Here is a 12,522-nt window from a genome sequence, read left to right as displayed (position 1 = left end):
TATGTTCAAAACGTCCCCCTTTCGGTCCATCTATATAAGTATCTGTTTGTCCCTCTCTCTGTTTAATATTGATTAAATTATTTCATTGTTATTCTTCTTCTGCTTCTTCTTTTTTTTTTTTTTTTTACAGCCCACATTAAAGCCTGTATGATGATTATACAGGCTGCACATGCCTTTGACAACACACTTTGTATTGTGTTGCAGTGAAGCTTGTGAAGATTGTAACCAGGAGCAGGAAGTCAGCGCGTGCGCCCCCTCCTCTCACCCTCGCGGGCCGGCGGAAAGGCGCGGAGCTGTCCGCGGTGCTGCCGGTCTGTTTTTCTATCCAGAGAGTTTAGTCTGGCTGGTTTGGGCTGTTCTTAGTTTTAAAGGGGGAGGAAGAGAAATAAAAATGGCAGGATGAAGATGTTACCATGGCCGCCAGTAGTCCTCTTTTATTGGACCACATGCCCCTCTATAAATCAGAATGCCATGACCCGTGCAGTTTCCTTATTTCGATAGAAAGTGTACGCCTTTCACGCTTATTGCAACACGTATTTTCATAAAGATTCTTTATCCGCACAAGTTTAAATGTCCTAGTATGTGTCATGTGTCCCATAAGAGCGTTATCAACGTCCCTGGATGTTACCAATGAATTTCATTTGTATGACAGTAAAAAGGTACTCGTGGCCTAAATGTGATATTAGTGTGAACCACCTGTAACATGGACCATTACATTACATACAGTGAGAGGTGTCGTCCCGGGGGGAGACACCCCCCCTCCCGGCCGGAATAAAGCGTCCGTGTTGCTACTGCGTTTTTATGTCTAAGCTGTTCTCTGATAGCGTTTTAGATGCATTTGCGATGTTGATTTATTCTTTGGACACCGCCGGATTCCCCATACTAAGACCAGGCTACAGCCCTGAGGCTTATTTTAAATCCAGTTCATCAACATCCGGCCTCGGCGGGCCTACCTGCACCGGCTGGAGGAGGAGGAGGACGCCGCTTCCATATCTGACGATGGACGCTGTTTGTGTCGTTTCTGAGGCGCTGATGGAAATTTTTGTGTCGGGCGGACGGAGCGGCGGAGGTCATGCTGCGCGCTGACGTCACTGGTGTAGCGCAAAGGGGGGCGTGGCCTCAGCAAATGACCGGTCCGTTTGAAGAAGAGTAAATCCGGTTTTCTACCAGACTGAGCAGCTCACTGATCCGTTCATTGGGAGAGACAGGGCTGGGAACAAAGAGGAGAACACTGAGGGGGGAACTGAGACAGAAACATGAGTGGCGAATGATAAATCAGAAACAATAACTGTATGAAATAAAGGTAAATATTAGGTAAGTCGCTAACCTGGAACATGACATACCGGAAGCATGATGTGAGATACAACCAGTTCCTCTACAGCTCTCACTCTCTCTCCCAATCACACACATTCACAGGCTGTACAACAATTCAGAGTGCTGACTCATCTGTTAGAGGGGAAGAGTGAGAGATGAGAGAATGAACAAAGAAAGCTACTGCTGTAGGCTGTGAAATATAAGAAAACCACGAACAAATGTGTTTTATGTGATGTTGTTAAAGTGTGGAATGACACATTATGTCCACCAGTAACCAGAGCTGCAGCTCCATAAAACAACATTTCCACTTAAACTAATTAACAGGTTTTATTGTCTTTGTGAATTGGTATAGCCCAGCTGAGGCTGTAGGAATTAGTTTTTCTTTTCCAGTTTATTTTTTTTCAAACAGTTTATATATATATATATATATATATATATATATATCTTAAGAACACTGGGTATTTTTTTGGCTGACTATCATCAGTGGAACCGAATTTATGTGTGATTTTATGTTTAAGTCAAGTTCAATTAAAAAAAAAAAAAAAAAAAATTGAGAAATGGGCCCTGAGTCAAATACTTGTTGATCAATGTCAAAGTATCTATACTTCGGTGAAGATGGGTCCATTTATGCATTTTGTAACGTGACAGTAATATAATAACTGGATTGGTGAAGCTGTAGATTAAACCATAAAATCCCACTCTGTCATCATGCTCACTGGGCCATCAAATCTCTTTTTGTAGTCTGACTTGGCCTCATAGTGACCCTCTTAATCGCTCACACATCACACACACACCGATTCCTGATTACTCAGTTGCATGTGTGTTTGACAGAGTGAAAGAGAAACAGTTTTGACAGTTGAAGTGGCAAAAAACACATAGTAGCACGTAAAGTAGTATTTTTGACCGATGCAAGATTAAAATGACGCTTATATTTAAATACATTAGCAATAATATCACGCAGCTGTAATATAATCATACTTCTGATATTTTAAGTGTCCATATTTACTGCTGATGTGTGATGCTAATTTTAGTTTTCTTCTACAGCAGATTCTGTTCTCTGATTTTTAAGAAAACTTCTTCTCCGTTAAAAACACAGCCTAGCTGTGTGCTCCATCATGAGGGGGGACTTCTGCAGCAGATTGTGTGTGCTCTGATTTTTAAGAAAACATTTTCTTCGTTACAAACACAGTCTAGCTGTGTGCTCCATCATGAGGAGGTTACATTTTCAGGCTTTCTGCTCATTTCCTGGTTCCTGACAACGTAAGAAACCGCCAGCCAACCAGGAATCAGGTTACTGCGCCGTTTGTTCACCGCGTTGCCAAGGCAACAAACCACAACGAAGTGGAATTGAACGTTTCGGAGCGGTAAGAGCTTTTCTGTTATTTTCTTTGAAAGTGCTGCGAAAACAGTAAGTTTTGGCCAAAATGAAGCGAATGAAGGTAAATGTTTATTCACAGAAGAAAGAATTTAGATAATATGGAATGATGCAGTGAGTGGCAGGAAAACTAACGTAATTAAAGCTCAAACATAATTTCAGCAGTTTGACGTTAGCTTCAGATACATTTACCATAACTCATGTTAACTCACAGAAGCATCACATGAAGGTAAATTACTACCTTAAATCTCTATGCTGAAAGAATGTCAAAGTATCCTTCAAATCTGAGGAAGTTTTATTGGACTTTCATGTATTTCTGTCCTTTTTGCAGGTGTTTTTACTACTAAACACAACCACAATGACAGACGTTCAGATCCACACAAGAACAAAGCGACTCAAAAGCAAAGTGAAGCTGCCTTACAACCATAAACTCGTCCTGAAGGATGACAAGCCAAGAAGGGTGAGGATATAATGTTAATTTCCCCCTTTCTCTGTCAAATAATATTTTCACAATCTTGTGAATTCAATGATGAAACCCAAAGACATCACAGCATATAGGAGCAACGTACCAATATTAATGGGATGTTGAAATCACATTTAATTCGGGAATTAAGAGGCCACCGATTTCCGGCAACTGTACATTTTGGGCATTGCCCTATTCTTTAAAAGGAAGCTGCTTCATTGACAGATTATACTAATAATTATCTTGGTTTCTTGTCAAGAACAAAATCAATATCTGACTGCAGTGCTTTGTAGGATGTGACTACAGATCAGCAGTTTAAATCATCTGCCCTCCGACTGGCTGCTTGTATCTGTGCTTAGAGTCGACGTGACCAGTTAGTACTTTTACTTTACATTGATTCTTCTCAGAAAAAAAATCAGATCAACGTTGATGAAATAGATTTTTATTTAATTCATATAGCAAAAATGAAGTGCAACTCATGCACTGCTGAATAATTCAATTACAGCATGAATTACTTAATTAGTTATTGTACTCATTTATCTATTTTTAAGGCATTCACTAAAGCCATTAACAATATGATAAGCGAATGGTATAATACTGTGTTGATTATGTTAATTTGTAAGTAAAGTAGTGCAGTCATTATGGTCCACAACTCAATGTTCAACATTTCGAATTATTATACCTTTTTCTTCCATGTAAACACTACAGGATTTACATTCTAAGGTATGTTGCCATTAAGAGAAAAGTCAAATTATCCCACAACTTTTATTTATTTATTTATTTATTTACTGTTTACTAATGCACTTTTGTTGTCTCAGGGAAACAGAATGTAGTGTATTATGAATATATGCCTAACTGGCAGCTGCTAAATATTGCATATACAATAACCCCCACTGCTACATTATTGATTTACATTTTAAGATAGAATTCTCTTCCGACTCAACCTTGAAATAGGTTAAGTGCAGTTCAATGTCTCTCTGCTTCTGCTGCACGGATAAAGATTTGCAAGAGAATATTATCCACAAAATACTGTGGTTTGTCCACTCATTTGAGGTCATTGAATCTGCTGGTGTTAATGTTCCTGTCTGTGTGTGATGTACAGTACAGGCCAAAAGTTTGGACACACTTTCCTGTTCATTTGAATGAGAAGGTGTGTCCAAACTTTTGGCCTGTGCTGTAGGTGTGTGTACATGTGTGTTATAGCTGACAGTTTAAACTTGACAAATTACCACTCTTGTGCTCATTATTTTTTCCCACTTTCCACAGGCCATCAGTGCAGATACCATAATAGACTATGCTACTGTTTGTTTGCAGGTGACTCCATCTGTTTATACCCAAGAGATGCTACAGTCTACAGAGGAGCGCCTGGCTAGCACCATTGAGGTGCACCCACCTCGTATCCTGGAGCTGCTTGACATGAGCAGCGCTACACATCACAAAGTAAATGCCAAGCCAGGCAAAAAAAAAAAAGTGGCTCTTAAAAACCTATGCTTTCACTAGACACAAAAAAACAAAACTAAAGGAAAATGGACAAAACCAGTTAAATATATTACGGTGTCATATAAAGTTTAAGCAAATACTACAAAGTTGTTCAATTATCAGTGAGAAGTGTGACAGTAACAACAGCCTGCAGCAAAGGAGAAAAAATTTGGGCAGGAGGTTGCCGTACAGCCAAGCTACAGTTGAATCGTAACAGCTGATCATTCCATCCACATTCCATTGTGGTATTTGATTCTGCAGTCAAACAACATTTTTAATTTTGACAAGCTCTCTGCTCATTGCACAGGACCTGCATGCCTTTTAGGACATACAATAAAGAATAAAAAACAAATGCTCTGATTTTCTTCCTAATGCTATTTATGGTGTACTCCTGTACCTCATAATAGAACCCTTAATTGAACAATTGGCCAAGACAGATCTTAGACCCTACTGGCTGAACTCATGTAAGTGAATGTAAATAAAAAAGAAAACTCTTAGCGTGGCAGACTCATTGTAGAAGTAGATGAGATGAGAAAAGGACAACAACACTTATTATCATTATTCCTCTGTAGGGTGTGTACTGTGGAAAGGTCATTTACACTGTACTTATGGCTGTTCTGCTTTGTCAGCATGCACTAATTGATGGGCAGAGGGCAACCAATGTGACTGAAAGCGCTGTACCTTTAAAGTCAGAATTTAACAGGGGGCCTGGAGCAAAAATGCCATTAGAAGTTTGTGAAATGCCTGAGAAATTAATAAATGCACCCTCATCATAACTATGAGGACACATTTTTTCTTCTCACCCTGCTAACATTTTCTGTTGACTTGTCAAATATGTAAATGTGAATGCGACCAGCTTCCACTGTGAGCAACTGCAGGTGACAAGTCGGAGCCCAGCAGGATGTTTTGGGTCACCCTGAAAATAAACTGAACACTTGAACTTGCATGACTATTTTCATACATGATTTGTAATGTTACAGGCATAGAGGCTAAAAGACCACCATGCAGGTTAACAGTTTTATGGTCCATGAAATGTACCATACCTTAAAAGGTTAGTAGACTTGGCTTGAGGAGTACTCCTCAGCCTGTGTCAACAGCTGCGCAATGACTTTGAGGTGTACATTTTTAAAACATCAGCATCAGAAAGAAGGACTTCTTGAAAAATGAATTGTGTTATGGGAATTGGATGATCCAATGTTCTTGGGGCTCGATCCTTAATAAGTACTAAAAGTCAGGACCTTTATGTTTTCTTAATGTCTCCTGTGAGTTGCTTAATTTAAATTTAGATTAAATGCTAAACTTTAGACACCATACGCCATTTAAGAATGTGACACTGTATGCATCTAAAATAGGCTGGTACATTTATATTAATATATTACGTAGTAAATAGAATTAAAAGCACCCATGGGCATTTGTTCCAATAGACTATTGGCAGTACGTTATGTGTCTGTGACTATGACAACATTACAGTAATGGGTTTAAAACGATGTGCTTTGATCAGCATAATGTCATAGCATTGTGTGTGTGCATGTGTGTCATCAGTTGTCGTTGGTGGATGTGGACCAGCCGCTCTTCCAGCCCTACCCATCTGAGCTGATCTTCCAGAACTTCTTGAGTGGCCAGACCTACAAGTTACCACTGATCCTCGTGAACAATGACAAGGTGTGGATGAATGATGAATGTGTTTTATGTCTCCATAAACATTGCTGCTGAGATGATGTGCCATTCCAAAAAATATAGAAAATCAGAACAACAAGAGCAGTCAAAATATCGGACAGCTTTGACCTTAGCAGAAAAAAATTGTGTTTACAACATGTGTGTTTGTGTAATGGAGTATGGGTTATATTTCAGAGGTGCAGAGTGACTGGAAAAGGGCATGGGGAAATGGAGGAGATTTATTGCTTCAATTTGTACCAGCCACCATCAGTTCAGTCACACAAGTGACGAATAAACCAGAATAAACCAACACTTGTGTTTCTCTCTCGAGCTCCATATTCCCTGATATGCACCACTTGCAAAATGAAATTCATGAGTTTGTGATGTTTTTCTTTTTTTCTTTCTTTCTTTCTTTCTTTTTTTCGATCAAGGTTTCACGACAAGTAAAACTGGACCTGCAGGACTCTGAGTATTTCCATGTGGTCGGACCAAAGGATGCAGGTAGCAAGGTTGCATCAGGAATGTCTGCCACTTTCACTGTCTTCTTCACCCCTCAGGAGGATAAGGTACAAACAGGTTTTTATTGCTTTATAGAATAACTATACACAGAAGACCAGATTCAGAGAGCACAGTAACATGATAACATTCACATAACTTAATATCGAATTTACATCAGATGAAGCTGTAATCAGTCCTGCAGGAATGCAGAGAATAAGGTATGGATACAAATGTAATATTAGAAATATAAAACTCCCAAGTAAGTACTACCACTGAAGACAATAATATAGCAAAAACATACTCTAGATAGCATGCAAATCATGAAAACAATAACACAGGTAGATGAAACCCTTTCAGTCATTTTGCAATGAGTCAGAAGGTTGAGGGTCGAAGATCAGGCATTTAGTTACACCAGGAAATCATTTCATCGTCTCTTTTACTGATACTGTGGGTAAAAGTGAAAATTGAGAAGCAAAGGTCACCATGAAGTGTTGTAAATGTTTAGGGTAACATAATCCCCCGTGTTTGTGTCATAGCAACTTTCTTGTGGTGACCATGCTTAATATTTTTATGGTCATACTAGCAGGGTGAACCAAGGTTCCACCACATCAGTAGAAAGACTTGAAAAACTTTAAAATTATTATTATCAATAGCTAATTTGATCCTGTGACTCTTTATCCAACATCAACAGATCAAAATTTTTATTTGTCCAGTACTGTGTCCAAATATCTGTAAATATATGATGTTCATGTTACCTCACTGGTAGTTAGCATGTTAGCATGTCAGTATATGTGTTTAAAGGAAGCCTGGTAAAGCCCATAATATGAATATAGATTTGTATCTGTTCTGTGTTCTGTGGTGTGGTGTGCACACATGTTAAATCTGAAAATAATGCAGCAATGGTTTGTTAAGTAGTAACCATAAAAATTGAAAATGCTTGATTTCTCTACTCAGGACTACCACCACAGACTGGTTTGTGTGACAGAGAGGGAGCGGTTTGAGATCCCAGTTCATGCTATCGGGCCACGTGCCATTCTTGACTTTCGAGATGAGCTCCATTTGCCCCTCTGTCTGGTGAAAGCATCCGCTCAGAGGACACAGCTTGTCCGCAACATAGGAAACAGAAAGGCCAAGTTCAAGCTTCACACAGAGAGGTTAGAGTCTCTACAGAACAAGTTTACACTTGAGTTAAATAATGTATTTATTTGTTAAGTGTTAAGTGTTAAAAACTACTTCACTACTCCACCAGCCCTTTTTCCAGCTACATTATACACCCCATAATAAGACTTTCTTTCAATGCTGATCCAGTGGCCTCAGACTTTTTGACCCCATTCTGTGTACACAGTTACATAAAATATAAATGTTACTTCATTATGTACTATTCTACTCTTTTCTACACTATTCCAGGCCTTTCACAGTGACACCCTCTTCTGGGACCCTTGATGTAGGTGAGAGCATGCAGGTAACTGTGGATTTCCACCCAATGACCGTAGGAGACCATCATCAAGACTTGCTGCTGCACTACCATACTGGTGAGAGAAATTCAGTCATCTGAAAGCAAACAAAAAGGTGAAATATTTATAGCTCACTTAATCCACATATTCAGACTTTTTAAAGGACTGGTGACAGCTGTGGCTGGAGGTGTTTTTGGGTGGTCCTTCCGTCTGTAAGTCTGTGTGTACCTCCATTTTTGTAAATGTCATAGCTCAGTAGTGCCTTCAGGCGACTTCTCCAAATTTTGTACAAATTGCTCTGGAATAGGGTGTGGGTTGTGACCATATTTCCTGCAACTTCAAAGGTTAAGAGAGGCGCGCACAATGGTGGTAGTTCTGTTTTATAATGAGGATGACCTCAGCTGTTATCTTTTTTCATGAAAGCATCTTTCTGGACGTCCTCCAGGGACTCAGATTTCCTTCCACAGTCCAAAGATATGTATGCCTAGGTTAATTGGTAACTCATAGGTGTGAGTGTGACTGGTTGTGTGTGTCACTTTATGTCTATATACGTTGGCCATGCGATTGTACCCAGCCCTTACCTGAAATGCCAGTTGGGATTGGTTCCTCATCCCTGTGACCCTGACAGACAAGCTTTTCAAAATTAAATGAAATGCTTCTGGAAGCAAACTTCTAATATATTCAGCAGAAGATAGGTGGTGAGGTGACCAGATGTTCCCTCATCTTTCCAAACGTGCTTTTCAGTCTGCCTGTCTCTGTCAAACACTATCACAGAAATAGATTCCATTCAGTGTCTTCAAAATGTATTAGTGTGATATCAAAATCAACCATGAATGTCAGATATACTGTAAATATTCTATCAAAATAACTTGTTCCTTAACACACAAAAATATGCACACACAAATGTGAACCCACTCAAACTGTACAGCAGGAAGGTCAGTATTTGATTTATCAGCTGTTGAAATGGTGTGGCGCTAAAAGGATGAAAGTGTTTGACATCACATAATACGATTCCCTGTCTACAACAATAGTGACCCTGAAGCTGAACAGGACTGCTAAACATGCCCACCAACAGCACACCCACACATGGAATGGTTTTTGTAATTACCTCATTGCTGATAATAGCGGGTGCAGGAAGGTGTTCACTTTTTACAGCTGAGATGCTGTTTTGCCATTTTGTACATAGCTCTTATCTATACTTTCTACCCAATATCCACATACCTATCTGAGGCAAGCTGGCACATATAGATTCCCCAAGCTGATCCAATTAACTGCTCATTGTCTCCTTTCTAATTGTCTTTTTGCTGAATGATTTAAACCTAACCCCTTGTGTATATCTGTAAGTAAGAGTGTTCATGCTGGTATGTGTGTCTGTGTTTATGTGTCTGCTTAGGGCTGTAAAGTAGAAATTTAAATTTTATCAAAAGGGAAATCTATAACATCCTAAGAGAACTGGGCCCTGAACATGGTGGAAAGATTTTTGAGCTCATTCAATGGAAACAAATCAATTGTTTATTTCCTAAAAAGTTTGCAGATTACCAACAAAACAGCATTATGCTTATTAGCGTACATGGTGGAAATTCAGTTTCTTCTGTTTTGTCCTTCTGAATCAGCTCAATCTAATAATCTAATGGATCATTTATCCTCATTGTGTATTTTATTTTATGTAATGCCAGTGCTTCATAAAATGCTATTCAAATACTTTACTGTAGGGTTGCACCCAGTTGTCATTAGTTTTATAGGATAGCCTCAGTATCCATCACAATCAGCCAGATTCCTTAACATCAAAGCTAAATGCCAAAGTTTTTGACTCTTCCTATACACACACACAAGGGGATCAATTAGAAGTAAGGAGCAAGTTGCTTGAAAACATCAGTGCATGGTTTTTTCCTGTTCAGCAAAAATTTCAGAGGATGAATAAACTGGGGATTACACTGTTAGTCCATCCTGTTTTCAAAACCTGACATGAATGTCAGGCTATATGGTGGAGATAAAGTAAAGTAAAAGTAAAGACAGATTTTATTCAGTCATTTGATGAAAGGTTCAATGGACTTTAATCATCTTACAGTAACTAACAAACTAGATCAAATTCCTAAGAGCCTTAAATCTGCATTTCATTGACCATCAGGGATGATGGAGAACTCTGAAGTTTTTGGTGTAAAAAATGTACATTTTTGAAAGGACGGAAGGAGGAAAATAGAAAACAGAGCAGGCCAGATCCAACCTTCCCTCTTCCTCAGCTCCGAATTCTCTAAAAAATTACAAATTCAAGATTTCCAAACGACAGTTCACATACCAATGAATGGCATCACAGTGGGTTACCTCTCAATAAATTTGGAGCTAAATTTTGGTTACTGGAAATAAAAACAACAGTGATAAAAATAAGCCTGGGTGAAGTGAGTATAGGAATGGTCGAATCAGAATCAGACCACACTCACTCAGGACGCCAGATTCTAACTACTAACTGACAAATACTTGTCATTCATTTCCAACACAGCTCCCTAAAGGATTGAAAATATCATGATGTTTAATAAATACAGTTAAACAGTTATGTACCACACAGACGAAAAACACTTGACTTAATTTGTATTAGCCAGGCATCACCTGGATAAATCACAATGCACTGCTCCTATTTTGTTATGGAAAATTCAGGAATATGCTGACACAACACTCATTCTGTTATCAGTTGTAGTCCTGAAACTGTACCATGACAAAGTCACCTTGTGCAAAAAGAACCTGTTTCGGATTGGATAGTGGTGGATAAGAGAGGGGCTGTTCTGACTTCAGAGTTACAGTCAAATGTTTGAGTTAATCATTTAATTATTGTGATGCTGTGAAAGCACAGAGCTGACAAAAGATTCATGTGAAGCTCTCTGGTGACATTTTGAGTGAAAAATATATTTCTGTATGTGGCTTTGGTGGAGTGATTTTGTTTCTGTGTTTGCATGTATGGAAACATTAGACCTAAAGTGAAGATGTTGCTAACACTGCAAAACAAACAAACCAAAAAAAACTGTACTCACAGATTAGATTGTAAAAAAAATTGTAAGGTTAATGCACAAAAAATGTCTGTTTTAAAAGGGCAATTTATCCAAAAGGAAAGTTTTTGGAAGTGGACAAAGGTCACACGCCTGTATGTTAAAGTCTTGAGGCAATCTTCTATTAAAGCTGTGCAATGGCCTTCTCCTTATTTCGACTGTATATGTGACACTTTCCAAGCAAGAGTTTCCTGTAATTCCTCTTACCAACGACTGGAAGCGTTACGTGTCGTGTCTTGAGGTAAATAGGCAGGCCTGCTGAAGGAGTGGCAAAATCAGCAGACTTCAGCAGAAATAAGCTTGGATAGTTGGAGGGATAGCCCAGGTCTGGAACACCACTTACAGCCCATCAAGCGCCTATCATTTTTAATTTAACGCCTTTCCCTGGCTCCCCTACTCTCATGTATGTTTCAGGTCAGCATGTCTCAATAGACTTTAATCTGCTGAGGGGCCATACCAGACTTGTAGATGAAGATTTTGTGTGTGTGTGAGTGTTAATGTGGTGAAGCAGGTAAACACTGTGTCTTTATTCCCTTTGTCAGTTACTGTAAAAGCCAGTGAAGCTTTGAAAAATAATAGTTTGCTCAGCTCACTTGTTTTCCGTCACTGGTGTGTTAGAGAATTCTTGTTCTGTCTTAAAATTGAGTAGAGACTCTGTGCTGCTTCAGTAACCCCCCCTTCCCTGCTTCCATCCACCACCACCCCCCTTCTCTTCTGTCACTGCTGCTGAGTTAAATGAAGAGACAGACAGCTCTTAGGGAGCGCTGAGGCATCTGCTTTGACAGGGCTATAGCACAGAGGGGACTTCAACACAGCAGCCTTTTAGAAAGGAAACACACACAAGCACAATCTCAATTTAAGTGGATGCATGTGCATCCAAACATACACACACACACACATTTAGAAGCTGCTGCAATCAAAGGTAGCTGAAGGGGTGAGAAGGTCTAGCTGTGCACACAGAGAAATTATGGGAAGCGGAAAGACGATGGGTTGGTGTACATCTCTGATGAAAGCTTGGCAATAAGCTGCAGCCCTCCCTGCCTGTCAGCGGCTGTCATAGCATCCGGATGCTGGGAGATAATTGCTTTTCTCTCTGTGTTCCTCAATTCTTCATTCTCCCTCATTTCCTTCGATCACTCATCTTCTGTCCTCTATGTTCTCTTTTCTCTCTTCTTCTTCTTCATAAAATGATTTTGCAGGGCTTTGTAGTTTTTCCTTCTTCCAGAGGGGAAACAAAGAGCTGGC

The 12,522-nt window shown here is 39.4% G+C and overlaps 1 protein-coding gene across 1 annotated transcript in view; it reads left to right on the top strand.

Annotated features, from left to right (window-relative positions):
* The first annotated feature begins 3,047 nt into the window (after positions 1-3,047).
* Positions 3,048-12,522, top strand: part of hydin (HYDIN axonemal central pair apparatus protein) — a 54,500-nt gene continuing 45,025 nt past the window's right edge. The window contains exons 1-6 of the mRNA XM_029522395.1: positions 3,048-3,149; positions 4,419-4,592; positions 6,174-6,293; positions 6,719-6,853; positions 7,740-7,939; positions 8,193-8,317. Coding sequence (XP_029378255.1) covers positions 3,048-3,149; positions 4,419-4,592; positions 6,174-6,293; positions 6,719-6,853; positions 7,740-7,939; positions 8,193-8,317 — 856 coding nt within the window. The remainder of the gene's footprint in view (positions 3,150-4,418; positions 4,593-6,173; positions 6,294-6,718; positions 6,854-7,739; positions 7,940-8,192; positions 8,318-12,522) is intronic.

This window comes from Echeneis naucrates, chromosome 16, assembly GCF_900963305.1.
Source record: "Echeneis naucrates chromosome 16, fEcheNa1.1, whole genome shotgun sequence".
Taxonomy (NCBI): Eukaryota; Metazoa; Chordata; class Actinopteri; order Carangiformes; family Echeneidae; genus Echeneis; species Echeneis naucrates.
The sequence above is the reverse complement of the archived record's forward strand: the minus strand, read 5'-3'. Positions and strand labels throughout refer to the sequence as shown.